The sequence below is a fragment of the Scophthalmus maximus genome, chromosome 7 (assembly GCF_022379125.1).
Source record: "Scophthalmus maximus strain ysfricsl-2021 chromosome 7, ASM2237912v1, whole genome shotgun sequence".
Classification (NCBI taxonomy): Eukaryota; Metazoa; Chordata; class Actinopteri; order Pleuronectiformes; family Scophthalmidae; genus Scophthalmus; species Scophthalmus maximus.
In genome coordinates, this window is record NC_061521.1 from 7831083 (window position 1) to 7857833 (window position 26751).

General features: G+C 44.0%; 2 protein-coding genes across 5 annotated transcripts; both read right to left on the reverse strand.

Moving 5' to 3' along the window:
* Positions 1-10047: 10047 nt before the first annotated feature.
* Positions 10048-14141, reverse strand: ppib (peptidylprolyl isomerase B (cyclophilin B)). The gene is made up of 5 exons (XM_035642285.2): positions 13933-14141; positions 12752-12865; positions 12309-12402; positions 11844-12028; positions 10048-10484 (listed from the first exon to the last, which is right to left on the reverse strand). Exons 1-5 carry the CDS (start codon positions 14065-14067, stop codon positions 10362-10364), a joined length of 651 nt encoding a protein of 216 aa, XP_035498178.1. The 5' UTR covers positions 14068-14141; the 3' UTR covers positions 10048-10361.
* A 1525-nt stretch (positions 14142-15666) lies between these two features.
* Positions 15667-26063, reverse strand: adpgk (ADP-dependent glucokinase). 4 transcript variants are annotated; one of them, XM_035642281.2, is made up of 8 exons: positions 25732-26063; positions 23777-24010; positions 23004-23229; positions 22825-22887; positions 19205-19325; positions 18912-19108; positions 17914-18012; positions 15667-17765 (listed from the first exon to the last, which is right to left on the reverse strand). In XM_035642281.2, exons 1-8 carry the CDS (start codon positions 25890-25892, stop codon positions 17205-17207), a joined length of 1662 nt encoding a protein of 553 aa, XP_035498174.2. In that variant the 5' UTR covers positions 25893-26063; the 3' UTR covers positions 15667-17204. The 4 variants fall into 4 exon arrangements, with proteins under 4 accessions (XP_035498174.2, XP_035498175.2, XP_035498177.2 ...); XM_035642282.2 differs by having other exon boundaries at positions 15667-17762; positions 25732-26060; XM_035642284.2 differs by lacking the exon at positions 25732-26063 and adding an exon at positions 24807-25705.
* Between the last annotated feature and the right edge of the window lie 688 nt (positions 26064-26751).

Below are 26751 nucleotides of genomic sequence, written 5' to 3' on the forward strand. Positions count from 1 at the left end.
ACCATGGCACACCTGAAGTCCTGGGCCATTGCCCCTTTCCATTATTGCAACGGTACTGAAGCAATCTGGGTGAAACCCGGGCGGATGTAACCTCAACTCAGCTTCTGTTATATTGCGCTCAAGTAAAACACAGCCGAGATTCAAGTCGCAGGTAAACACGCTGCGGGACACTAACTTATGCACAGTTTTTCTCTAACCAGCAGTCTCCCAGAGCGGCAGGATTACGGTCGTACTGGGGCGGGCGAGGTAATCGGCAGGAACAGTGGGTAATCTCTCAGTGGGTTTCCATATCTGACTGCATACGCCAGCTCAAGTGCCAACAGAGCTGCTCTTTCCAAAAGGAGCCTATCTTGCCCCTGGGCTCTATTCATTGTTACGTAAGACTTGACCCATTTTGACCCACCGCCATCTATGCACTGTACTGACCACAGGTTTCACAAGTTATACTTCCTTACTTCTGTGTACCTGTATTTCTCCTTCTCTATCGCACACAAACGCATATTGAAATGACTTCTAAATTCTAGCACTAAGGGAACTACAGGAAGTTAAATATTTTATACGTCTGCTGGCTAGTCAGCACAACCCGGCAACTGCCATTGCCCAGCTCCATGAGAGGAGCAGGAATGCGGCAGCACTTTTACAGTCTCTGGCAGAGCACTTAACAACGTCCCCCATACCAGAGTTTTATCGTTTTATCGCGTCCCCAGAAATATGCGTCCAGGCCGGCAGGAAGAGACTTTAATTAGCAAAGTGCCCTGCGCCGAACTAACAGAGCGCTAAGGCCACCTGGCCTGCACAGAGCAAGGAAGACAGCCGCTATCCCCCGAGACTTTACTTATTAACTACTCTTTCGTTTTTGAATCTCGGATGCTGAGAGCGAGATGAAGGAGATGAGGCAATTTAGTCAAAGGAGGAAACGTAAAGAAAAAAAGCAATGTGATTTAATTTTAGACTTATTAACATATGTTTGTTTAAATGTGCTGTACTGCAAGAACACAAAAGAGTTATTCATATTCTAAATGTGTCTTTAATTTAGCATGCCAAGATGAAGGGCTGCCGGAGAAAAGTAGTCCAAACATTTAATAATTCATAATTTTGTTATGATTGAAAAAGAGAAACTCTAGTTTGAAACACATGCAGTGTGAAAGTGTGTTGGCCCCCAACCTTTCTGACCCTTGGAAATAAAGCAATAACTTTGGTTGTGACCTCTTGTCACGGGTTATTTACTTTAGATCTTACATGTGATATTACGGTTCTCAAACTTGATGTTTAGAGGGGCTCTGCTGATGCTGCACAGTGCTACTGTAGACATGCTGACATGCTCACAGTGAAACTGTTAAACAGGTATGATGTTTACCATATTCACAATCTGAGCGTTTTGTTCTACTTTGTTGGATCGGTGGATTTTGGATGCAAGGTCGGAGGATCTCCGAAGTCATCGCATTTCATCCTCGGGGGGACGTGAATGTGTGTAACATGTCGAGATATTTCAGTCAAAATTATCAAAAATATCAACCTGCTGACGACGCTCGAGGAAATTCCAGGGGGCCACCAAAGTCAGGGGCTCTCATCCCCTGGGGACCATGGATGTCTGCAAAAGGGGCCATGGCAATCTGTCCTATAGCTGCATACTGTAGATATTTTAGTCAGGTAGTGGACTGTCTGTCAGGTTTGAAGAAGCTGGAGCCAAATGCAGGTGCAAGAAACAAAAAGTGAATTTATTTTCTTTTGAAAAGGAGAAAAGCAAGAGCAAAATACAACTCAGGTGGTCCACAGATGAAGCACGAGGAGCCAAAATGCAAAGTACAAAAGACAAAGAGAAAGAAAACATCACAGGGAGCCAGCGGGGAGAAACACGGAGAAAAGCACATGAAACCCACACAAGAGTCACAACAGACTGGACCATGAGAAAACACAGGGAACGAACGGACACAGAGGACTGGGAGTCAAAGTTTCCTACATCTTAACATGACCTGGAAGTATTTCATCGGCCGCCATTATAAGAGCTGTTCACTTTCTCTAAATACATTGGAAAGGTGCTTCGATGCTTCCTTTCCTGTCTCCTCATAGCATCGGGTACACTGGACTTGGCTATGCGAAAGGAAAGGAGAAATAGACGCCCCCACAATTCATTGCCGAAAACGATATTTAACGTGACGCGCCATGCACCAGCGTAAACGATTCAATCTGAAGAAGAAGAAGACGAAGAAAAAGAAGAACAGCATGACTATGACCCAGAAGGTAAGTTTACATTTACATCTGATGCCACACGGTGGTAATACGCACTGCAAAATAATGGAGGGAACTGCTGTGTTTTTTGTAGTTTAATCTTTGGAAATGTGTCTGTCACGCGGTCTGTCACCACGACAGACCGCGTTAATAACATCCGCCGTTGCGTGATGACGTAGTATAGTGAAAGTGGAGTCGGATTCTCTGAGCACCGCTGTCGGCTTTTCCTAAGTCCTATCAGTCCTCCTTTACACCTCTACACCTTTCCTTGACCTCATGACGTTTACCACTGAGGTCCAGGAATAATAGATGAGAATAGTAGATAGGAAGGGACGATAAGAAGGACAATCCGAATCCACCCAAAGACCAAATACACAAAGGAAGCAGGGATGATTGGACTTAACCTAACGCTTGGAACGCAGCAAGGAATGCATAACCAAAAATCCAAATAGCCCAAACAGTCCACAGAGGAAAAGACCAGAGGACTTCCAAGTTCACAAGGGAAAACAAAGACTTCAAGAGTCCGCAGAGGTCACAGAGTTCACGGGGGGCAGAGTCATGACACTAACACACAGAGCAACATTAGGGGAAAACATTAGAAAATATGAACTTAGTTCTGCCGATTAAAAAAATTAATTTTGTTCATAATTCGACGGCCCCTCAATTGTCTCAGGCTGGGAACCGCAGGAGGAAGCGCTGCGTCGCTGTTCAACCCCGGACTAAACATTTGTGTCATAACTCAGATTTAGTGGCGATGGGCTTCAGAGGAGACAGGCCCACCATTTCACGTAATTCCCACTGAAGACAATGGAGACCCAGCAGAGCCGGGGGCCCAAATTTACCGCACACTCTGGTGTGGCCTCGTCGCACCGTCTTCCTGTCCAAGAGCGGTGAGCAAGCAGTAACTCTGGAGGAAGGGCAAGGAGATCGTGGGAAGCAGCGTGTCACCGCGGCCTCGTCCACGTGCGGGAGAAAGCTCCTCTCAGAGAAAACAACATGACAAACGCTGCGCGCTTGCAACAGAGGAGGAGGGGGCCAAAGAAACCAGAGAGGAAACTGGAGAACAATGAAGAAATGGACGTGACACTATACTGCTTGGCCACAGGTCTGGGTGGGAACCCGAAAAGTCCGTCGTACCGGAGTCAGAGCCCGGCTTTCCGAAACGCTCATTGACAAAAAGAGAGAAAAAAGAAAAAGGGCCCAGTTCCCACGGCGACCTTTCCCACGCTGCGGCTCATATTGTATATTTATACTTCTCTTGTCACAGTGTCTCCCCCTCTGACTTTCCTTATCTCTGTGGACGTGCTCTGGCTGTTGTTATTTTGAACTCGATCTCGAGGCCTTTTAACTGCACAGATTTCTATGGAGTTCAGCACTTTCATGTCCTTCCAAGACGGTTCGTCAGGTCTGTTTAGTGGAATTTGTACAGGTTTTTTTTTTTTGCTCTTACAGTTACGTTTAGGAAGGTAACGCTCAGTGAAGTGATCCAAGTTAAAACTTAATAAAACTCTCCTGCCATACATTTTCATTTGTGTCCGAAGGATAATTCCACCTGCAGTGTTAATTCGTCGGCATCTGAAATTAGTTCCCAGCAAATGGCACTATCTACTCCTTTTTTGGTTACTTTTGAGAAAAAACTATCCGTCTTTCTATTCCAATTTTTTTACGAAGCAAAAGAAGGGATAGAACAATGTAAGAATACTATTATTAGTAAGAGTTCCACATACAAGATGTACTTCAAGTATCAAAAGTAAAGGCATTCATTACACAGCAGAACGAGCCCTCAATGTTGAAGACACAAGGACACCGTTTACTGTCATCCCATCTGTTATACTTTTTACAGTACTGTGATACGATATGATATGACTACAGGTGATGATGTGAAACTACATTTCCAGGTGGGACAATTTTAACTTATAAACAGTTTTCTCAGCGACGCTACAACATACGGACAAGAGCAGCTGATGATCAAACCACCAAACATATGATTTTGTGGAAAACAAGTTCTACCCAGAGAGCCTCAGTCAACCACGAACAATATGTATATTAATATTGCATTTGACCTACAAATCCCGAACACTGTCATTGGGTTATTTCAGTTCCACTGTCATAGTAGCATTTGCTTTTTTGAAATACACAATGTATTGGAACTTGATACAGACCACGTTTTTCTGTGATTTAAATTAAAAACATATGCCATCAATATAATCTCATAATCATAATTAAATGATACAAAATGAAAAGATTATTTCAGCATTTTTTCTTTTGCCAGTTTCCTTACAACTAAAGGTGGATGGAGTCTGTTCTTGAGATGACTGGCTTACATTGAAACTGTCATATCTGTAGCTGAGTAAATATGAAGCCCATGCAACTCTCAGGACACATTTCAGATCGAATTGTCGTTGGGTATTGATAAAACATTTCTAAAGCACAATGAGCTCCATCAGGAATATGAAGCCAAAGACACGCTTGAGTTCTGGCCAACAGGGTGATGACTTCATACTTCAGTCAGTCCTTTTCTATACAGTGTAAGGGCCTCAAAACAAACTAAAGCACACGTGATCTTACAGATGCACGAGAGGATTCAAATTTCATCTCAACAATGACGCAAAACGATCTCTCAGTGTCCCGGAGAACCCCAGACAAAATCCGACCTGAACCTGAGACCTGAACATCACAGCTCATGAAAGTGGAATGACAGTCTGACAACACACAGTTTTTTTTCCAAGAAAAAAATCTGTGTGTTGTGTGTGTTGACAGAAGCAGTACACTGTTTCATGGTGCGTCGTTCTTGCTTCAGGGCTTTTGAAATTCTTATCTAAATACTGAAGAGGAATGCAATTATATGAGACACAACCTGTTTCTGAACATTTAACCAAGTTCAAAAGCTTCTCAACAAACCCCTCGACCGAACAGCCGCCGCTGCTAAACACAGACACAACTGTGGACGTAGTCTCGTTCAAGTCCAGATCTTTGCATGACCACCGTTCACCATAACCCCCCCGGCAATCCCCGGTGCTCTACGTAGAGCTTCATTTATGCACAAGCAAAAGAAAAAGTTGTTTCTGTGCAAAAGTCACGGCAGCGGTTACGTTTGTCACCGCGCAATCGGAAAAAACATTCTCTAATACAGGAAGGTTTCTAGGAGGCAGGTTGTGAAGGTTCAGACACAACCTGGAAGTCGCGACGCAGAGACTCAGAGACTCAAAGACTCGTCCTTTACTTGAACTCTCAAAAGCAAACAGGTCAAAAGGGAGAAATGGCTGAGGCGCTGGCAAGAGTCACCGGCGGGCACGCAGGCACAAAGAGCTGGGCAAAGGCACAAAACCCGGAAGGCAATCAAAAGTCAGGCACGGGCAGGTACACACAGGAGGGAGGGAAAGCTACAGCGTGATAGACATTCTGGCAAGAGAGTGGGTGACGCTTGGGAGGGCTCATTTCATGCGAAGCCGATTGAGGAGCGGTGGGGCAGGTGGGTGTGGAGAATCAGACGATCGGTAACGGAGAGAGAGGCCTGCAGCCGTAGGGTGCCTGGAATCTGGATTGACAGGTGAGTCTAGACAGAAGGGGCGGGCCCAAATGAACGAATGGGCAAATGTATGAGCCCACGTTGAGAACTTTGAAAGGCCGTTTAACCGTTTCAAGGCAGCAATAGTCTCCTTTCGCCATCTTGGAGTAGAACTCGAACACTTCATATATCAAGGTTATTAACTCTTTGGATATTTACACAAGCTTTTGGTGGGTGGCCACCCATGGGACTTCTGCTCTGGCTGTTTTTGGTGAACTGTACGAGGGGATTAGATGGGTCTCAAAGCCAACGGTTGATCGTATTCAAAATATTTGTAAACGTGTGTAAAAGATGAAGACGTCTTATCCTGTCAAAGCCACATATGTTTTGTAGCAGGACTTTTACACAAAGGTGCAAAGAGGCTTTTTCTCGACCTTGCAAAAGTCCATATTCAGAGTAATCAGGGAATCCATACGTCAAATCACAGCAGAGACACCGTCCTGTAGCCGCTACGTTCAAACTATATAAAACATATGGAGACAAACTTATGACCCACTGGACCCTGGCGGGGGGGGGGGGGGGGGGGGGGGGGGGGGGGGGCAGGATGTGGATGTTTGGTCCTCCAGTGTGACAGAAAACCTCCGCGCTTCGCGTTGTGATTCTCCCCAGTGTTCTTTTTAATCTCGTCGACAAAGGCCCTCGCAGGAAGCTATGCCAGATATGTCCGGCCCGCCGCGGCTTTTCCAGCAAGGCCGGTAAGTGAAGAATAACACTGTTTCACTGGACAATCCCCAATCGCCACAAACAAGGACGAACCGAACAACAGAGGGTTTAACCAAGACCACAGTTGTGCCAACTCCAGGGAATTCCTTCCATATTTTCCTTCTGGTGAGTCACTCCATGCCTGAGTGAATACGGGCAAAACAAGGACGGGCAGAGCACAGAATCCCTTTCTCAGTTTCATCTGATCGTTGTTTAGCAATCCTGACACATATTTTCCATTAATCATTTATTGGAAAAAAAAAAAAAAATCATCAAAACAAAAGAAGATGATCTTATTAAATTTTACAGTAAGGAAATCTCCACTATTTCAACACTCTTCTCCAACTATACAATTTCGTACTACACCACGTCTGAAAATGAAGACGGACTTTCCAGGTGGGAGGTTCTTTCACTCAGGGTGCGTGACATGGAAGACTTGGAACAGCCTGTAACAAAACTATGTTTCACGTCAGCGATGATTGTGTACATTTCTGGAGCTTGCCTTTTTTTTGGTTTCTGATGTCTGTACACAATAAATAAAGCAACTGGGAGAAAGAGCAAAGAAAGCAGATAAATAAAACCACAACGTGCGTTTTTTTGAGAAATGTCATGTTTGCGCCGCACTGTCCAGGTACGTTTTCCTGGAGCGGCCTCTTCTTTACCCAATTGTTCATCCATTCATTGACTGTACCACTTATACCTTGAGGGTCGCAGGGGGCTGGAGCCAATCCCAGCCGACATTGCGTGAGAGGCAGAGAGGCCCGATAAAGGTCGCCAGCCTGGCTCATAGAAAGTGATGGCCGCACCCTGGTTGTTTGCCTCTGTCTCAACCATCCTTACAGAAACAGTGACAGTGCTAACCACTCTTCTGCTGATTCTGATTCTGCTTCTGATTTATTTCTTCTTTAGACAGTCAGGTATCAAGTCATAGTAGCGACAATAGACTCAGGTCAGACTTAGACCCGTGACGCTCGACCCAAATAAAACTCTCAAGTTTACAGCTCTGCCAACTGCTCAGTCATTGGAATTTTTTGAAGAAATGCTGAACGCCATCGCAAAAACATCTTCACGACAACACTTTGGCTTGTTCCGCAGAGCAACGTTTATTCAAAGTTAGCACATAAACATAATCAGTGTTTTTTCCCAATAAGCCCCAGTGAGCAACAACCACATCCCGGCATAAATGTTAAAACTGGGGACACATTGCACATTTCACAGAAGGGTTGACGGAAGTGGACGAGTTCAGCCATGATGGGGATAAACATTCCCTCCACCCGGCGCTGTTCCCATGGCCTCCATGTTTCCAGACACTAGATCTAAAAATGGCTCCATGGGAATACATTTCTTGAAACGTATATCTGTGATTATCAGGGGGGCATTGTGTGGGGGTGTGTTTCAGGAAACGCAGAGCCGAACCATCTGGAATGTATCGTAAAGATTGGAGTTTTTATGGTGCGAGACCTTTTATCAAGCACCAGATTTATGTTTATGTCCCTGATTATTTAAAAGAGGCAGTTAGACTATTGGCCAATGCTGACGTGCTTTGGAAAACACATTGTTATCCTGGATTGTGTGACTGCAAAGCAGGTAAACGCCGACTGGAAGTTTACTGCTGTTGGTGATTCAGAAAGCACATCAGTCATGACCTGAACACGTCAGCAAAGTTTTGCTGTGGTTCAAACAGAGCCTGCGGCTCCAGATGGGAGTGGCTTCGTCACCTAAGTATGTCAGATAGATCAGATAAACATGTCAACGCGAACCGCGCTGTCCTGACCCACAGAGCACTAGACTTAGACTACTACAATACAAGTTCATTCCTTTCAACGCTCGAATTCCAGGCCAACTATCTTTTCCCCCAGAGACAGAGTGTTACAGAAGTGGCAACAAAACACGTGGAGACAGTTTATGGCCTCAGTAATCGGGGACTAGCTGGAGAACCACAGAAGTGCACAATTACTCATTTTTATTGCACTAAAAAAAATCACATGTGCCAACCACGGACACGGAGCTGCCTCCGCTCTGCTGCTGAGCTGACATGTGTGGTGCTTGGGAGCCCTCTGCAGTCCGGACAGAGACGTCGCGTCAACTCAAAAGTCTGTGGCGTGTTTTAGCTTAGTTGTAAAGAGAGACCATTGCAAACTAATAATCATTGTGTTCATGAGGTGGTTGTTTCAGTGTTTAAGCAGGTATCGACCGTTATGTAGTGGTTTGTTTTTGTAAACGGGGTGGACTGTATGTGCCCTATGACTGTGACTCTTGATCAGAGGTCAGAGGTCAGAGGTCTGCAACCAGGCGGATTTAAAATGTGAATTATAAATTGACATGGAATTCAGCTCTTTCAGTTTGTCAAGCTTGTTTCCTAAGTATGGAATTTAAAATGAACTACATTGCAAGATAAAGTATATGGAACGATAAGTTTTCACTGGGTTTCCACTGGTGTAGTCAAGTAGGTTAATGGCGTACTGGTAACATCACTAGTGGTCACAAGAAGAATTGTGTAAATGATGTTTAATGCACTGTATCACTGCAATGAGTGATACACGTGCACTCTCTGTCTAAATGCAAGGAAACAAGTCTTTTTTCCGCAGTAATCTAAGTTAAAATCCAGGGGCCTGTAATGTGAACATATGTCCAACGTATCACAGATCTCTTTTCTGTCCTGATCACCTGTACCAAGAAACTGGTTATCAACCGTCTCAGTTGACTGTATTTTGTCCAAGTCCGGTTTACGAGCGAGTTCATGCGGAAGAGTCGGAGTCGTTACCGCTGATACCTGCAGGCAAAGTTGGTTAAAGCGACAGACAAGAGATATTCAAAGTTAAATGTAAAAACTATGATCAAATAACTAGAATAGAAGCCCTCAAAATAATTTTTGAGATTTAAAGTCAGGTCAAGGATATACTGTGAATAAGCACAAGAGTTTTATAAAGCTTAAGTTTTTTTATCTGATAATTACGAACGGAAGGTGTAGTAATGTTCTGATGTTGGCAGTTTCTGCTGCCTAAGCAGAGGAGAGGAATCTGAGGTCAATTTGATTTGTTCATTCATAATCATGGGAAATGTTGAACAGTGTGTGGATCATTTTTCTAATAAAAAAACATCAGAGGGTTTAGATTTCACCTCAGTTTATGGTCAGGTCTAATGATATTCTGAGCTGGAGTGATGGAATAAGTGAGTAAAAGCATCACCGTCAGGGATTCTGTAAAATAAGTTGTGATGAAGTGATATGAATTGGCCCATGTATTTAATTAGTGTGATAAACTCTCCATTTATTAGAAGCTCTGTTTTAAAACCCAGAGTGGACGCGTGAAAAGTCTGGAACAGCAACACGATTCCTCTCGTCTATGAATCATTTGCTGCGCTTTATTATCTGTCACTTTACTGTGAACTCTTTTGTCCCAGTCAGGCTCCTGAAGGATGCTGATGCTGATGCTGATGATGAACCTGGGAGCAGCAATGTTGATTTATTTCAGCCAAAAATGAACCCAGCAAACTTGAAGTTACCTCCAAAACCAGAACAAGGAAAATAAACACATAGACACCAAAACTTAACAAAATTTGAAAACTTTATTTAAGATTTCATTTTTTTTTTTTACTAAAAAAAGCATAACGAACAGTTAAGTACACCTTGGAATGCTCGTTGGTGAATGGACCCAGAGTGTTGTGTCAGTGTCATGATTGCTTGATATTAATGCTCTTCTAGTGCGTTCAGATGGCGGCCACTGACACGGAATGACCCGAAGCCCCTTCTCCTGGACTACGGGGCTGTTAGTGTTGGCCTGCAATGTTTGCCCTCAACAACCCAACCCAACCCCACCCCCCCTCCTCAAGTCCTGTTTTCCCTGTACTCTCCAGTGACGCTCTACTCCTTGGGCACTGCGAAAGGCTTCTCCACCTCGATTTTGCCACAGTCGTGGATGATGACGTCTTTCAGAGGCTTGTCGCGGCTATCGGTCTTTGTGCCCTCGATCTTCTTTACCACATCCTGGAGGATGACGAGAGAGAAAGTGTTAGACGGGTTGAGCAATGTAAAAAGAAAAAACTAATTTAAAAAGATGGTAATTGTTAATGCAACAGGTTTAACCACCATTTAAAACTCAGTCCAATGTCTGACTCTCACTATTTTCAGTGATGATTTTCTGGTTGTTGTATCCTCTCTTTACATAGAGATTTCTATAAAATTTGCATATAGATAGAATATCAAACTCAAATGACTGGCTGTTTTATGCAAATCACGTTTGCCAACGTCCCTGCTGGAGTCACTAAGATCCTTTACTTCAGTAGAAGTAGAAATAACACAATCTAAGAATACACCATTTTAAGTCCACAAGTAAAAACGTACTAAATTATCATTGGTAAAATGCATCTAAAACTTAAGTATAAATAAGTATAATTTCTCATCATACAAAATGGACCCTCAAATAAATATTGGAATGCTGGATTATAATAACTTATACATTCATACATGTCCAAGCTAAACTTAATTGTTGTAGCTAGTCAGTGCTGTTGGGTAGTAGTCATAAATTAATCAGATTTTTATATAAAATATAAATATAAATGTAATTAGTTACTACGGCAGTCAGATACATGTAGTGGAGTTCAATGTTAGTGCAGTACAGTATGAAGTCGTATATGAAGTTTAAGCAATGCACTTCAATACTTTCCACCACTGTTCAATCTTTTTCTTTTTTCCCCAACAGCGACACTGATGTGTTTGGCCGTAAATGGCTGGATCTGCACTTGTGAACTCATTTAGATGACATTTATATTCATGATACAAGTCTGAGTCATTTTGCATCATTCAGTGTATTTGGAGATGGGGCATTTTATATCAATTCCTTCAATCACAGCGAACCAAAGTGAAGACGACGACGCTGGACATCACGTTTCTTCACAGCTGAACTGCCTTTGTTCAAAGGCAAGTAATATCATAGGAACATTGTGAACATCACAGAAACAAGCGTGAAGTCACGGAAGGTTCAGAAGTGAACCTGTGCAGACTACCATTCAGGTGGTACCATCATTCCTATATATTTTTCACTTTTACTATGTTACTCTCACTAAAATAAAAGGGACAGTATCGTGGCCATCGTGTGCAGAGGCACAGAGACAAGAACAAGAAAACGTTGACCAGTCTACTTCGTTATACGTCACTATTTCTTGTGACTACCAGCCGTTGTGCACCTGACGAAGGCAGAGAGCAGGAACTGGTGTTTATTTCTTTGGGCATTTCTTCAGTTACTGTAGACACATTGGTGGAAAACTAGATGGAACAGAGCAGCCAATAGGCACACTTCAGACGTGGGGCTGAGTATGAAATGACCGTTAAGACCCAGAGACTCACCATTCCCTCCAGAATCTTTCCAAAGACGACGTGCTTGCCGTCCAGCCACGGAGTTGTGACCGTGGTGATGAAGAACTGGGAGCCATTGGTGTCTTTGCCGGCGTTGGCCATGCTGAGCCAGCCGGGGCCATAGTGCTTCAGCTTGAAGTTCTCATCTGGGAAACGGTCTCCGTAGATGCTCTTGCCTTCGAGAAGAGATCAACAGTTGTACCTTTTAAAAATCAGGACGACTAGCTCATGGCTGATCGCTTGTTACTTTCCCTCCCAGCAGCAACCTTTGCATTTCTACTCTGTTTACGTGATTTGCTGCTGAATGTTTATCTACCCCTTTTTCTGATGACATTTCATTTTTCATGAATACTTAACAGCACTGCGAGTCACTCCAAATAAGGGCATCTGCCAAATGTACCTCACGACTGTCGGCACAAACGCACACGACTTTGAAGGTGTCAGTGGCCATCTTACCTCCAGTGCCGTCTCCTCTGGTGAAGTCTCCGCCCTGGATCATGAAGTCCTTGATGACTCTGTGGAATTTGCTGCCCTTGAAACCGAATCCTTTCTGTTGAGCGGAAAAACAAAACAACATCATGAATAACAGTTGAAAAATCTTGGAACAGCGGCCAGTGTTTGACATTTTAGACCAAGTGTGAAATGGGAGTCAAATGACTTGTATGAAGTGTGTCTGACGTGCAGTGAGAAAGGATTTTGTTGCCCACAAAGTTGAATATATAAATTACAACTCAGTTCACCTACAACTTCTCTATGTCCTGTTACTGTGAAAAAACAAAATTATGTCGCAATGAATGTCCGTTTCTTCGATGATTGTTTTCCATCACAGCTGATTCACAGACCGGGACCTTAGCGGTGTGGGAGCGCATCGTGTACAAAATGGTGTGTGGATTTCTCACCTCTCCTGTCGCCAGGGCGATGAAGTTTTCAGCCGTTTTGGGAACGGTTTTCTCAAACATGCCGATGACAATTCTTCCAACCTCGTCGTCTCCAATTTTAATGTCGAAGAACACCTACGGAAAATGTAAAGTTATGAAGTCATTTCTTTTTTTTACTCCAGCGTGGGAAAAAAACGTCCCACTCCTACCTTAAACACAGTTATTATAAATCAAAATGGATGGCTTGACATGAACATACGGGCATATGAGATGGGTTACACCTTATAAGGAAACTGATCGTGCATTTTGTCCAGTGATTTATCGCATATTACAATTATCAAAAAATATCATTCATCAACAACTGCCATCTTGTCGTAGTAGTCGTCCAACGTGGAGTTCACCACTCAACGATCCGTTCGACCCAGAAAAGCAGCAAATTCGCACTTTTGAGGCGTGAAAAGGCAAAAAGTACTAAAACGCATGTTGGATCATCAAAACAGTTCAGAGTACACTCTCTGTTCGACTCATCGACTCGCTGTTGCAGCACTTCTGCCCTGCTGCGAGTTCATCCGGGGTTTAAATGCCCAAGACGCATCAAACTCCACTCTGACTTTGCCCCCCCCCTTCCCTCCCAGAGAGTCTTCTGGTGGCATGTGTGCCAACGCAGAGGGACGTTGAACCCGACATGTCGCCCTGTCCCTGTGACAACAGTCCTCGGGGTTTTCACACAGCGGAAGTGCTCACACCTCGAAACAAAGGGCCCCTCCGCTCCCCCCGCCCCCCGTCCACTGTGGACGTGGACAAACCCGCTGCACCCGGACGTCAGAAGTCCGCTGCTGCTGCTGATCCCACTTTTTTTTTTGGTTTTTGGTTTTTTTTAACTCGATCCTTTGCAACCGAGATTAACGCTTAAAGCGCCGTGCAGCGGATTTAATCGGATGCCTCTGGACAGTTTAGGCCGGTGGTGCTGGCGACTGCTGCAAACGCACGACCCTCTCTCTCGTTCACGTGACGCCAACCTGCTCGCGAGCAACTATTTAAACGTTAGCAAACGACTTCACAGGCCGCCGCTAATTAGCTTAGCCGCGCCGGAGCCCACCGGCAGCCGCGGGGCTAACTCGTCGCGTGACGTGGCCGTGCAGAGCCGTTAGCATTTGCGGCGATGGCCGCGACGAGGAGCTGTGATTGATTTTTCCGCCTACCTTCGACGTGACTTTGGGACCCTTCTTCTTCTCGTCGGCGGAGGAGCCGTTCGGGAAGGCGAGGAAAATCAGCGAGCCCACGATGACCGTGACGGCGACGAGGAACTTCATCCTTCTCTCGCACAGTCTAACCATCAACGGAGAACTGCGCGGCCCGAAGAGGACGGCCTGGTATTCGTGCTAGCTTTATAAGAAGTCGCGAGAGGGAGGGAGGGGTGGGTGGGTGGGTGGGCGAGCGAGCGGCGGTCCGGGGTGGAGACTGCAGCGGCGGCGTCGGCTTCTCCGGGGCTCCAGGCTGCGCGGCGCTGCGTTCTCCGCTATCTCCGTAGCGCATGCGCCGCCGCTGCCGTGCGTCAACGTCGACGCGGCGTGCGCGTGCGCGTGCGCGAGCCACCGACGCACGGGGCGTTGATTGGTGCACGTCGCGCAGCGGTTTGGGGTTTTTTTTTTGGTGCACGTCGCGCGTCGTTTTTTTTAAGCCAATCAGGTGAAGCCGCGTTCGCGCATAGGTCGCGATCCGGCCCCGCCCTTCCCAGGGATGATGTGATGACGTGACACGAAAACTGTTCCTAAGACGATATATGTCGATATGTATCGACTGTCAGATCCTCCATCGCGCGGCCCCTCGAGCTGGTCTGAAAATCGAGTTCCTGTTTTTCTTTTCAACACCTACACCCCCCCACCTGTGGGATGCTCGAGCTTTGGGTCTCGCTGCTTGTACAGTCTTAACACAACTTTGATTTATACATTCTTTGTAAACGTCTTCTGGTTGCATCTGTGCAAATAATTTTAGTATCGCAAATATCACTGCCACAACTGTTGAAACACACAATTTGATTGTGGTTCCAAAAGGTGCAACATACGGGTCTTATGCACAGTCCCTTTTTTATTGCAAAGTATCAAATATATATCATTTTGACTTTTTTGTTGTAAAAATGTGACCTTTTCAGAGGAAAGTGTAGTGATGACTGCAATCTGAAGGGTTGAAGAACAGTTACTGTTTTACGTGGGAACACTATTTTCACATTGGAGTGTGGTAACAGGTTAATAATCACTCGATTGTTCTGTGAATAAAGTGCCCAAAAAAAAAACACCCATCATGTTCGGTGAAGCCCAAGTTGACATATTCAAACTGAGTTTTTTGTTGACTGACAACACTGACACTTCTGATATTTTAAGTTATTGGCAAGGCTGAATTAAGAGCCATGACGGTGTGATCAATTGAAGCGTACTCCTGAATACACCTTCAATAAATCAAATCACAGCAAGACATACTTCTGTTGGTTAGAGGCCCTGAGGCGGTCGCCTGCTTCGGGAAGCTGGTTACGCAGACAATGTACTGCATATAAGCAGAGGACAACTTGTTCTCATCACCTTTAGTCCACACAAATACAATAAAACATACAAGAGCTCAAGAAATATTAATGCTTTTACAGCACAATTGGCGTTTGTGTACTACAAGACATGACTTACTGTTTAACCAAAAGTTATTTCTATTAACATTGAATGTATTGATTAATGAATAAAAAGGAGATAGTAGATGACCCATGTTTTGGTCACATTTTGCTAACTGGGACTAGAATGTTAGGTATTGTTTATGGGCAAAGGATTTTAAAATACTTACTGACTATTGTTCTGTCAATCCAGGAATCGGTTATTCAAATAATCATTTCAGCACAAACTCAAATATCTGCAATTTTTCTGCAGCAACACAATCACAACAGAGCAGAACTCTACTGTCCATGAAGATTTTAATGACAAACTACAAGTAAATGAAACCTGTTGACAGTTACAAATGTAAAAAACATGACACAATGAAATGAGTAAGGTCGAATAGATTGTACTTGCTTAAAATAAATGGGTGGGAGTGGGAAAGGGTTAAGGTTACATTCACCTTTGCAGGAACACCTGCCACTTCCTACTAGTGCAAAGAATTAAATCTGCTAAATACCACACATCTTGTGGGTCAATGTCTGCATTAAGACTCCAATATTATTGCATGCCGTCAGTGGCCATTTGAGGTATACAAACACATTGTTCTGATCGGAACTTACTGTACATCGTACATGATTCAGGCGTCGAAGTAAACTCACAAAAAAACAGCAACCCATGAATATGCATAATTTACTGATATGATAGAAATTGAAACAGGAATCTGACTTGCAGTTTGTTACACTGGAAGCGTTTAAGAATTTCCAGCCAATCACATCATCACATTTTAGAAGTGAGGGAGAGCAATAGCTGAAAAGAATTTTGTACAAACAAAACAGGAAGCAAACAAACAAGTAAGTAACCCTGATAACATATGACCGACACCAGTTTAAAATTTTATTTTAACCTTCAACTTATTGCCAACTGAATAGTTTTAATTAGCTGACATCAGATTGTAAACGGAGCTTTACTACATACATGAGAATCCCATTTAAAATCATGTTTTAAGTTGGCATTTATACGTGTAACGTTAGTCGATCAAAAAAGGACTCTGCATCGGAGTCGACGGTTGTCTGTGCTGTTGTCAGAGTTTCCAAAACATCTTTAAAGTGGGAGTGTTTGGACCAAATAACTGAAAAAACACAAAAGCTGTCACACACTCGCGGATTTTTCATCCTCTGAGGACAAGTAACAAAAATGTCAAGTATATCTGCGAAAGTCGGATACGGAGAGTGAATGTTCAAATGTTCTTGAGACTATTTTGACGTTGACTACACTGAAAGGTGAGAAACAAAGAACATCAAGAATACCACTGAGATTCTACTGTATATTAAGACCCTCATCAGCTACTGATCTGTGTGTTTATATATCTCTGAGGGATAACTCACGTGAAAACTATTATTAAGTTTGTTTGGCTCTGAAATAGGAATAAAATATTGAATAATAGCTATTATTTTATTTCCCCAAGGCACAGTGTGCTGCCGATATGCAGGTCAAAGTAAATTAGGTGAGCCAACAAACCTCTTTAGGGAGTTTGTGAAGATGGCTTTTATCTGTGCCATGTGCAAAGAGTTCGGCCACCTCACAGCCTGGTCAGATACAGGAGAGAGAGCATAGAGGAACCCGAAGCAGGCTGGAGGAGTCATCCGGCAGGATTTAAAACTGTCGCCACCGATCACATTCTTACACTCTGAGGAGCTGTGGGAAGGACGACGCACTACCTGGTTCAGAAAACATGACCGACCCAGCAACCGCAGCTGCAGGCGGAACGTCACCGGGTCTTTTTCAGTTCATCCTAACAACATCTCCCAGACAAAGAGCGTCAGGTTGAAGCACAGACCTCAGAAGGGCTGCTGGGTCTTTAACTCGGAATAAACGAGTCCCTCCGCCGAGATGGCGTCCCCAAGGCCGACTGTCCGAAGCGGCTGTTTGCAGACCAGTACGGGTGTGAGGTGGAAGGTGACGTTGCCGCGGCGCCACACTGCAACAGGCTCTGCTGGGTTCAGGGACAACTTCTCCCGCGGCTCAAAGTGCGAGCTGTGAAACTCCAGTGGGGCTTTGAGCTCCACTTTGCTAACGTCAACGGACTGGAGACCGCAGGCCTGACAGCTGGCCACTCGCGCTCCGGCCATCACCGCCGCCGCCTGGTTCCCCCAGTATCCGTCCACTGTTGCCAGGATGTGGTAGACCAGCGTGTGGAAGTGAATGCGCGTGAGATCCGCCTCCGACGACGGGTCCGTGCGGCCGTGCTGCTCCAGGATCCAGAGGAGGATGTCGCTGACGCGGCCCACGTCCGGGATGCCTTTCCAGGCCGCATCTGCGTGAGGTCCCTCACCGGCCTGAGAGAGGAAGAGCAGCTCCTGCTCATTCAGCCCGATGGAGCTGACAATGGGCATAACCTGCTAACAGGAAACAAAGATAAAAAAAACAACTTTAATTAAATATACAAGCCTCTTTAGGGAATAGTGAAATTTGAGCACATTTGTCTTTTCTGCGAGGGGGACATTGGACTTCATGAAAGATTTGCAGTAAACCGTTTTCCACATGTACCTCCTGCATGATGCTGTTCATGTAGTCTCTGTCGGTCATGCTCGCCAGCTCCAGGTGGATGGGGATGTCTTTGCGGATTTCAGATATGGCTGACACTGCCTGCAATGAGGAGGCAATTTAACTGTGACCATGTAGACAAACTGTACATAATAATAAAACATAACTGTTAACAGTTACAGTTTGGCTCAGTGAACATCATCACACTAATCCATTGTTTCAAAATTTCCATGCAATGATATTTAATGATTTACTATGTAATAAAATAACGCAAATAATGTTCAGGGCAAAATCAAAGTCACTGCTCAAAAGTTTTTCAATACAAGAGAGCAAATAGGATCTGAGGTATTTGTTCAGTGTACGAAAAACTAAAAATTGGATTAAAAGGAGATGTACTCTTTTGAATTCTATTCTTCCTGCTTCTAATTCTATGTGTATAAATTAATGCATACATTTAAGTGTGTGTACATGTAAGTATATTTACTATGTATATTTGTGGGTTTCTTTATGCAAATGTTAATGGTTTGGGAGGGGTTAGGCTTGTGTGTGGGTGAGCGGAACTGTGCTGCTGTGTGATATGTACTGTATTTTGTATTAAGGACCCCCTTGAAACAGGTTTGTTAATCTCAAGGGTCTTATCCCTGTCATAAAATGATTAAATTGTTGGCGTTAAATTATGGAACAGATAATTAGAATTAGAATTAGAGTAATCATTTACTTAGGATAAATAAAATCAACAGTAATGTACTGTCAATATTGTTTATCCTTGTTGCATTATGTGTGCTAACTAAATAAAATACAAACTAACATAAGTGCCTACATTAAATATATCTACATTTATATTACTGTGATGGATGTTATGGATTTTTAATAATACAGCGATTCAACTTGAATCCATTGTGATATCAGAAAGAAAATAACTAGTAACATCTATGAGCTCTGCAGTGAATTGGGTCGAAACGTGCAAAGACGACAAATCGGCGACAATTGTGAAAAGTGACCTCTTTCAGCCGCTCCTCCCACAGCGTTCTGCCCTGACCCTCCATCATGTGGAGCCCCGACAGGACCACCAGGTCGGGCTGAAACTCCTCCAGACTCGCCACGAACGTCTCCAGTGAGCTCATCTCGCCGTTGGACACGTCGTGGGAGAAGATGAAGCGGTTGGCTTGAGGTGCCAGAGTTGAGCCCCACTTTTCACCTGGACACAAGGAAGTCGAAAAAACAATGAGAACTAACAGGGATCTCATTGAATGCAACAGGTTCTGTAGAAGCTGCAGCGTCTTTTTCCCTCTACCTGCTTTATATTCCAGGATGAGGTGATATTCGTCCGTCTCCTGCAGAGAATCTGGGGGAACGACTATCTGCTCGTCCAGCATCTCGTGAAGTTTAGGACCAACTGGCCCACATAACAAAACCTGGGGAGTAAAAATATTGACACTCAACCAAATTAGTTCACCGATGTGATGTTCTGTCATGGAGTGGACTAATTTCCTTTTGGGAATTGTTTGCTGTATATCCATGGGGATTTTTTTTTTCTTTGTTTTTTTTATTGAAGGTTCTGGCAATAATCACATTAAGTTCTGAATATATATACAGAACCACATTTTACAATTTTTTACTTGCTTTAACAAAACACAAAAACAGCAGGGAACAAGACATCAAAATCAAGATACAACACAAAAGAAATAATGAGACAAACAAAACAAAAAACAAACAAACAAACACACACACACATACACCACCATATGGACATGTACATTCACATTGCATTAATCTCCAATATTACAGGGCAAAGGTCAGACCAGAGGGGTCCACAATGACCAAGACAGGCTGCCATATGTCAATAAATCCCTCTACATTTTCATGAAGGGTGTATGTCAATTTTTCCAGAGGGAGTACTCTCAATACCCCTTTATACCAATCGTCCAGTCCAGGACTTGAGAAAAGTCTTTCTTGCTATGTATAGCAGTTTTCCAACCAGTTTGGCATTGTTACTTGCATTGTCGGCTGCCAGAATACACTCAAGGGGTGATAGCTCCAGGTTATATCCAATCAAAGCAACAATCTCATCCATCACGTTCACCCAAAATATTTGTATCTTTGTACATTTCCAAAACATATGAATATACGTTCCAATATCCGATTTGCATTTAATACATTTAGGAGAGCCTCGACCCAGTCTGCTTCTTGTTGACAATGTTGAACAATAAAGTCTGTGTCCGATTTTTAATTATGTCTCTCTGTCAGTATTATAGCTCATAGTAGTATGTGTGTTTTTTATAACTGATGCCCAGCTATCTTCGTCTAACGCACAGTCTATATCAATCTGCCACTGCCTTCGGATGTGATCCGTAGAATAATTAGAATTTAAACTAAAAGCATCATAAATATAAGAAATAAATTGCTTCTGTATGGGCTGCTTGAGAATTTGGAGCATATAAGCTTTTTGGTATATAATGTCTTTGTAAGTAGTAGAATATTTACTTTTCAAGCCCCCAGGACTGAAATGTATTTCCTCATATAGTTTTGCAAGCTGATCAAGGCCCCTTTCGTGCCATAGCTTAAACACTGAGTCTTGGCATGAGGGGGGGAAATCTGGGTTCCTCAAAATGGGAGCCAGAAGTGAAAAATGATTCTTAAGTCTGAAGTAGATCTTAATCTTCATTCATTCATCGTCTACCGCTTTATCCATTTAAGGGTCGCGGGGGGTCACTGGAGCCAATCCCAGCTAACATTGGGCGAGAGGCGGGGTACACCCTGGACAGGTCGCCAGTCTATCGCAGGGCCACATACAGATACGGACATTCACACCTACGGTCAATTTAGAGTCTCCAATGAACCTAACCCCATTCTGCATGTCTTTGGAGTGTGGGAGGAAGCCGGAGAACCCGGAGAGAACCCACGCATACACGGGGAGAACATGCAAACTCCACACAGAAAGGCCCTGGTTGAACCGGGATTCGAACCCAGAGCCTTCTTGCTGTGAGGCGAAGGTGCTGACCTATTAGTATTTAATGTGTTAAAAACAATGAAGTTGTTTTGAACCTCCAGTTTTGCTTTTTTATAGTTCACAAAAAGTCAGTCTCTTAGTGCTAGTATAGCACAATTTCTAGACCCTGCTACAAAAATCCCTGCTAGGGTATTACAATTTTGTTTACTGTTTATAAGACGTGCTAAGTATTTGCTTAGTTTGTTCCCATATTCGTAAAGTCGCTGTTTTTGATAAAATAATGACCTGGAAGCCCTCTCATTTAAAATTGAGTTTAGTGCTGCTTTAATAGTCTGTACTTTAATGAGGTTTGATTTAGTTGGGTTGGATTTGTGAACACACTCCGCCTTTTTTTGATCCTTTTCCAATTCGCTTTGCTTAAGTTGCAACATTTTCTTTCTGTGTGACATATATGATATAGTGAATCCTCTGATGTAAGCCTTTTTGTAGATTCCCAGAGAAACTCCGGATTAGTTTCACTGATGTCATTCATATCGAAAAAAATATATATTTCCGCCTCCATCTTTTTCCTAAATTCCTTGTCATTTAATAAGTATGATGGGAATCGCCATCTCTGTATACCAGGTGTCATTTCACTGATCATCATTTCCAGGTAAACTGGGGCATGGTCACTGATGTGAATAGATCCTATACTACATGTCATCACTTGTCCCATGATTTGCGGTGGCAAGAAAAAATAATCAATTCGAGAATAGGAATTGTGTGGATTGGAATAAAACGTCCCTTGCTGACGGATTCAAAGTCCACCAGACATCTATCAGTGAGATGTCATCTAACATTTTAGTTAGGGAAGCACCTGTATTTGTTTTTCTATTTGTATCTGTAGGGGTTCTGTATAGCTTATTGTTTAAACAACAGTTAAAGTCACCCCCCAGCACTGTAAAAAGACATTTATATCCCTCCAAGACTGCTGCTATACCTGTCCAGAATGAAGGGGAAGGTGGATTAGCGGCATATATGTTCTTCATAGTAACATGCACACCATAAATTGTGCCATGAACAAGGACATATCTGCCCTGTGGATCCTTTTTACATGTGTCGAGTACAAATGGAATGGCCCTGTGGATCAAAATAGCGACCCCCCCTGCTGTTTGAAGAAAATGAGGAATAGTAAGCCTGGCCTACCCAATCGCGCTTAAGTTTCATGTGTTCTTCATCCACTAGATGGGTTTCTTGGATATAAGCTATCTGCACCTTGTCTTTTTTGAGAAAGCTGAGTATTTTCTTCCGCTTTATAGGATGATGGATTCCTTTTCACATTTAGTGTGCAGAACTTGATGTTATTCATTCCTGACATTTATTTTTGTCATAGGAATACAGTGTCCCCCAACCGACGTTCTGGACATCTATAGCCGACCCCAGTCTAATTAGTTCACGTAAATATTCCCTTATGGTGGTGGTGGGATACAAAAAACACCTAATAACGAGAAAAACACTTAAGTACACATACACCTGCTCTAACATTAACTTAGCTAAAGGGCACGTGAGCCCTATTGAACTCTGACCTGACGCTCCTACTCTCCGCATAACGTGACCCTCTCATCCATGGGGATTTTGACAGAAACTGTCCTTCATAAGATGTTCTAAATAAGTCAGAATGATTTAAATTATATTTTAAGTCCATGGACTCTGAATACTGTTATAATACTGTCATTGAAAAGGCACATTTTAATCTGATAAAAACACTTCTCTTGTGCTTCTCTTCACATTTCCCCCCCCCACAATATTCTGTGGATTTCTGCAAAGAGCGGCACTCAAATATGACTTGGTATTTCCTGAATACCTGGTTCTAGTTCAACTGGCCAGCTTGAATTTTTAATGCTCATGGCCCGGGGAAATCTGTAATAGATTATTAATTACAGTTAAGTGCAAGAGTTTACGACAGAAGTAGAAACATACTGTACCATCAGATCGGAGAAGGAGGCGAGCTTCTGACTAATGAGGGCAGCGTTCCCTCCCACATACAGCTGGAAGGAAGAGAAAAAGCAAGAAGTTCATCAGAGGGAAGGTGATTTAATAAGCAATCAAATAAAATTAAAATAATTCAGCTTGTGAGAAATCTTGGGGATTGAGATAGCCTTGCCTTCGCACCGGGGTATTCTGCTGCGGCACGTGCGATCCTCTGAAAGACCTCTTTGTCGCTGAAGAAGCGCTCGGCGGCTGCCCCGTGGCCCATGTAATGGATGAATGCTTCCTTCAAGTCCTCTTTGGAGTGCAGAACTTCGTGGTCCAGGCCGGCGCCGGGATCCACAGCCAGAGCCTGCAGCAGACCCACTCCGGTGACGACCACGTCGACGCAGGCATTCACACTGGACGGCAGAGGAAATTGCCACGGTTTTGGAGAAATACGAATGGCAGTTTATGTGATATTGTTTTTATTGGTGAAATAGCAGGTTACACCCCTATTGTAAATACACCCTCCCAAAATGTTTGTGTTTCACTTAGATGTATTTTCCAATCTGAAAGAGTTTTACTGTAACTTTAAAAGTTACTTCAAGTGTAGCTCTGAAGAAAGATATTTCCATTCCCAAACAAAAAGAAAGTTGTTTTTTCTCTCCCTTCACTTCCTATTATTGGTAGAAACCATCTGTCCATCCCTCTGATGACTCCTGCAGCTGCAGCCAGTCATTCCCCAAACACAGGTTAGGTATGGACAGTAATATTATCACTGGGGACGCCTCGGTCTTGGACCACGCCTTTGGAGCAGGAACCCACTCCTGATAGTGAATTCTTTCTCATGAGCAGAGGCAACCTCTCAACATACCACTGTGTACAGTAGAGCTGCGGGAGCGCTGATGCAGAAATAAATAACAACTTTCTTACATTAATCTGTGTGAGAGTTCAACTCAGACTCACCCTACGGCCACTTTGCTCCACCGCCGGGTCGGTAACGTTATCAGAGCTTCCCAGGCAGCAGAGATCACCTGCTCCCCGCTCAAATTGTGAGACGATGACCGAAAGACCGGCAGGTTGATGTACTGCAAAATCTGCTCGGGCAGGTCCGGGCCGCCGTTGTAGAAGTAGCCAACGGCCAGCGCCAGCAGGGCCGCTGCGGAAGCCTTCCTCCACATGATGCTCCCACACTCACTCCTGCAAAAGAGGACGCCTCTCAGTTGTCTCTCATATCACCCATATAATAATTAAACACTGATCTGCTGGTTGGTTGTGGTTACCTGTAATGACATTAAGGGGCTCAACTTTTGCCAATTAAACGCCAAACATACACAACATGGCAAGATGGCCACATTATCAATATATATATCATTATATCTCTCAACTGTAGGTGAGGATATAAAAATAAGATGTTGGACAGGGAATGTTTTCTTCGCTCACTTTATACCAATAGATAAAGTTTAGATTGCCACACAGCCTATCCGAGGATTTGTCATTGAGCTTGTCCGGATGCAGGCAGTTAGAAGCTAGGCGTATCTCCTCGCCACCAGCTTAACTACTCCATAGAGAAATCCTATTTCGGAGTAATACTCGATAGGTCTAGGGATCTGAACCTTTAAACGGAGAGCTGGTCCATGCCCTCCTGTACAGGGGAATACTTGGGGATCTAACAATGTGCATCACTTTATGTGTCCACTATTTTCTCATCCTCTAATGGCCACTTCCAGCATCACGATGCACTATGTCGCAAAGCAAAAGTCCGGTAAAACTGGGTTCATGAACACGACCAGCGAGTTCACGATCCAAAAGCAATGTTCACCAAACATCTTGTGGAATGTACGGTGGCCCTGAGAGCTCACGGCACTGCAAAAAGCACTGCAACTAGACCACAACGAAACGGAAGTGTTTCCAGAGGACACTTGAAGGCGATCCATACGTATGGACGTGTCGACAGATTTTTTATTTAAATTAAAAAAAAATGAAAATCACTTACTTTTACCTTAATTTTCCAACACCACTGACGGAAAGAGAACCTTAATAGCGCATTTTTCTCAATTGCGTTGCGGTGTTTGCAGCGTGTTTTCTAAATGCTGCGTACGTCGCCTCGAATTGATGAAGACCTTTTCTTAATTTGCTTGTGCTTTGTCTATTTGCATGCCTTTTTTTTCCTCCAGTCGCAGTGCTGTGAGCTCTCGGGGCCACTGGAGGAATCAGTGTCACGAAAAAACTGAAGAGGAGTAGGGAGGCGTTGCACAGTGTTGGTACAGTGTGTTCCTGATAAAATGCTCAGTGAGTGTATATAAGTTAGTTGCAGAGCACAACATACAGTATATGTATAAAAACCACTAATTCCCCCGTCATTTGTCTTTAACTTCAGTCTGTGAGCTCCACATTTGCGCCCGGGCTGGAGGGAAACTGACATGTTACAGTAGACCGAGGATTCAAGATTGCGATTGAACTCAAAACGCCCTGCTTGCAGAAACGACACACAATCGGATTGGCACGTTCAAAACATGCATCAACGCAAAGCCGCAAGTGAGCCAGGAACACGGAGGGGTGTGCGGATACACACGACAGGACTGAGCCGGGGTCAGAAGCTGCTCTCGATGCCACCAGCAGCGCGGGGAGAACCCCTCGCCGCCCGGAGCCGCGCTGACGCGGCTCGTCTCCCGCTAACGTGGACCCCGGGGTCGTGTTAGCTCACATGCTAACCCCAGCAGCGTCTTCTCGGGCGACAGTCGGTCAAAGCTCATCCGACAGTCGCTCGAGCGAGCTCGGCTCACGGAGCTAATCTCGAGTCGGGGCAGCCGACGCGGACTTTTCGAGCACGGGACAGCTTTACGCCTCGGCTTTCATTACGGCGGCGAGGACGCGAAGCAGCTTCACTTCACAGGCTGCTTTTCGTTGGCGGCACGTACCGATCGAAGAGCGCGGGCTTCCGGGGTTTCGACCGTGGGGGAAATGAGAGCCCTGTTTCCCACCGAGACACTTCAGTCGCGCCGCATCCAGCTCGCGGGGGTGCGGGTGCAGCCGGCGCGGGCAGACGAAAGCCGGAGATCCGGGAGTCAATGCAAGTCATTGAAGGAGCGGCGCGCACGCATACGCGCACACCGGCTTCCGTCGACCGCAGCCGCACATGCGCGTTTGTGCACCAGCTCAGAAGTAAATACCTGTACACGCTGTACACTTTCTTAAACTGGTTCGAGTCTTGAATTTAAGTGAAAACAAGAGGGAGATACTAGCCTCGGATCCAGACGGATTCTGGGAGCTCGTTTAATTTTGATGTCGTTTTTTTTTTTTAAATTGCACATAATCCGTCTCGTGCGTTGTTGGCTGTACATCCGAATTCCCGGAAGTAATGCTTTTGGATTCGGATTATCCCTGTAAATCGGATGATGATTTAACAAGTGACAGCAGGAAAAGGTTCTGTCAGACAGCTATAAATAATAATACATTAAAAAAATGCCAGGCTTGCCAGGTGTTGCTGTGAATCCTGGTCATGGCTTACTTACTGACACTTGAATATAACTAGACCTATGCTTGTACTACCTGTCAAGAAGTTCAAATGTTCCGCCTTTTATTTATCTATTTGTTTCGTGACTTAAAAATAAATAAATACACATTCTAAAAGATATGATATGTGCACAAAAAGAAAACTGAAAACCGAGGCTGCAATGATTTCTTAAAAACGAATGAGTGGATGACAGAGCATTAATTATCATGAAAGGTTTGTTTTTTAATTTTTTTTTAGAGAAAAATGCCAAACATCCTCTGGTTATAGCTTCTCAATGTGAGGATCTGATGCTGTTGCCTGTATCTGGAATGTGTGACAATATGTACGTATATATGTGACAAAATATGACATTTCTTGATGTGATGGGAATTTCGTTGTATTTGTAATTTCATAAATCACACCATGATTTATGAAATGCCGCTAC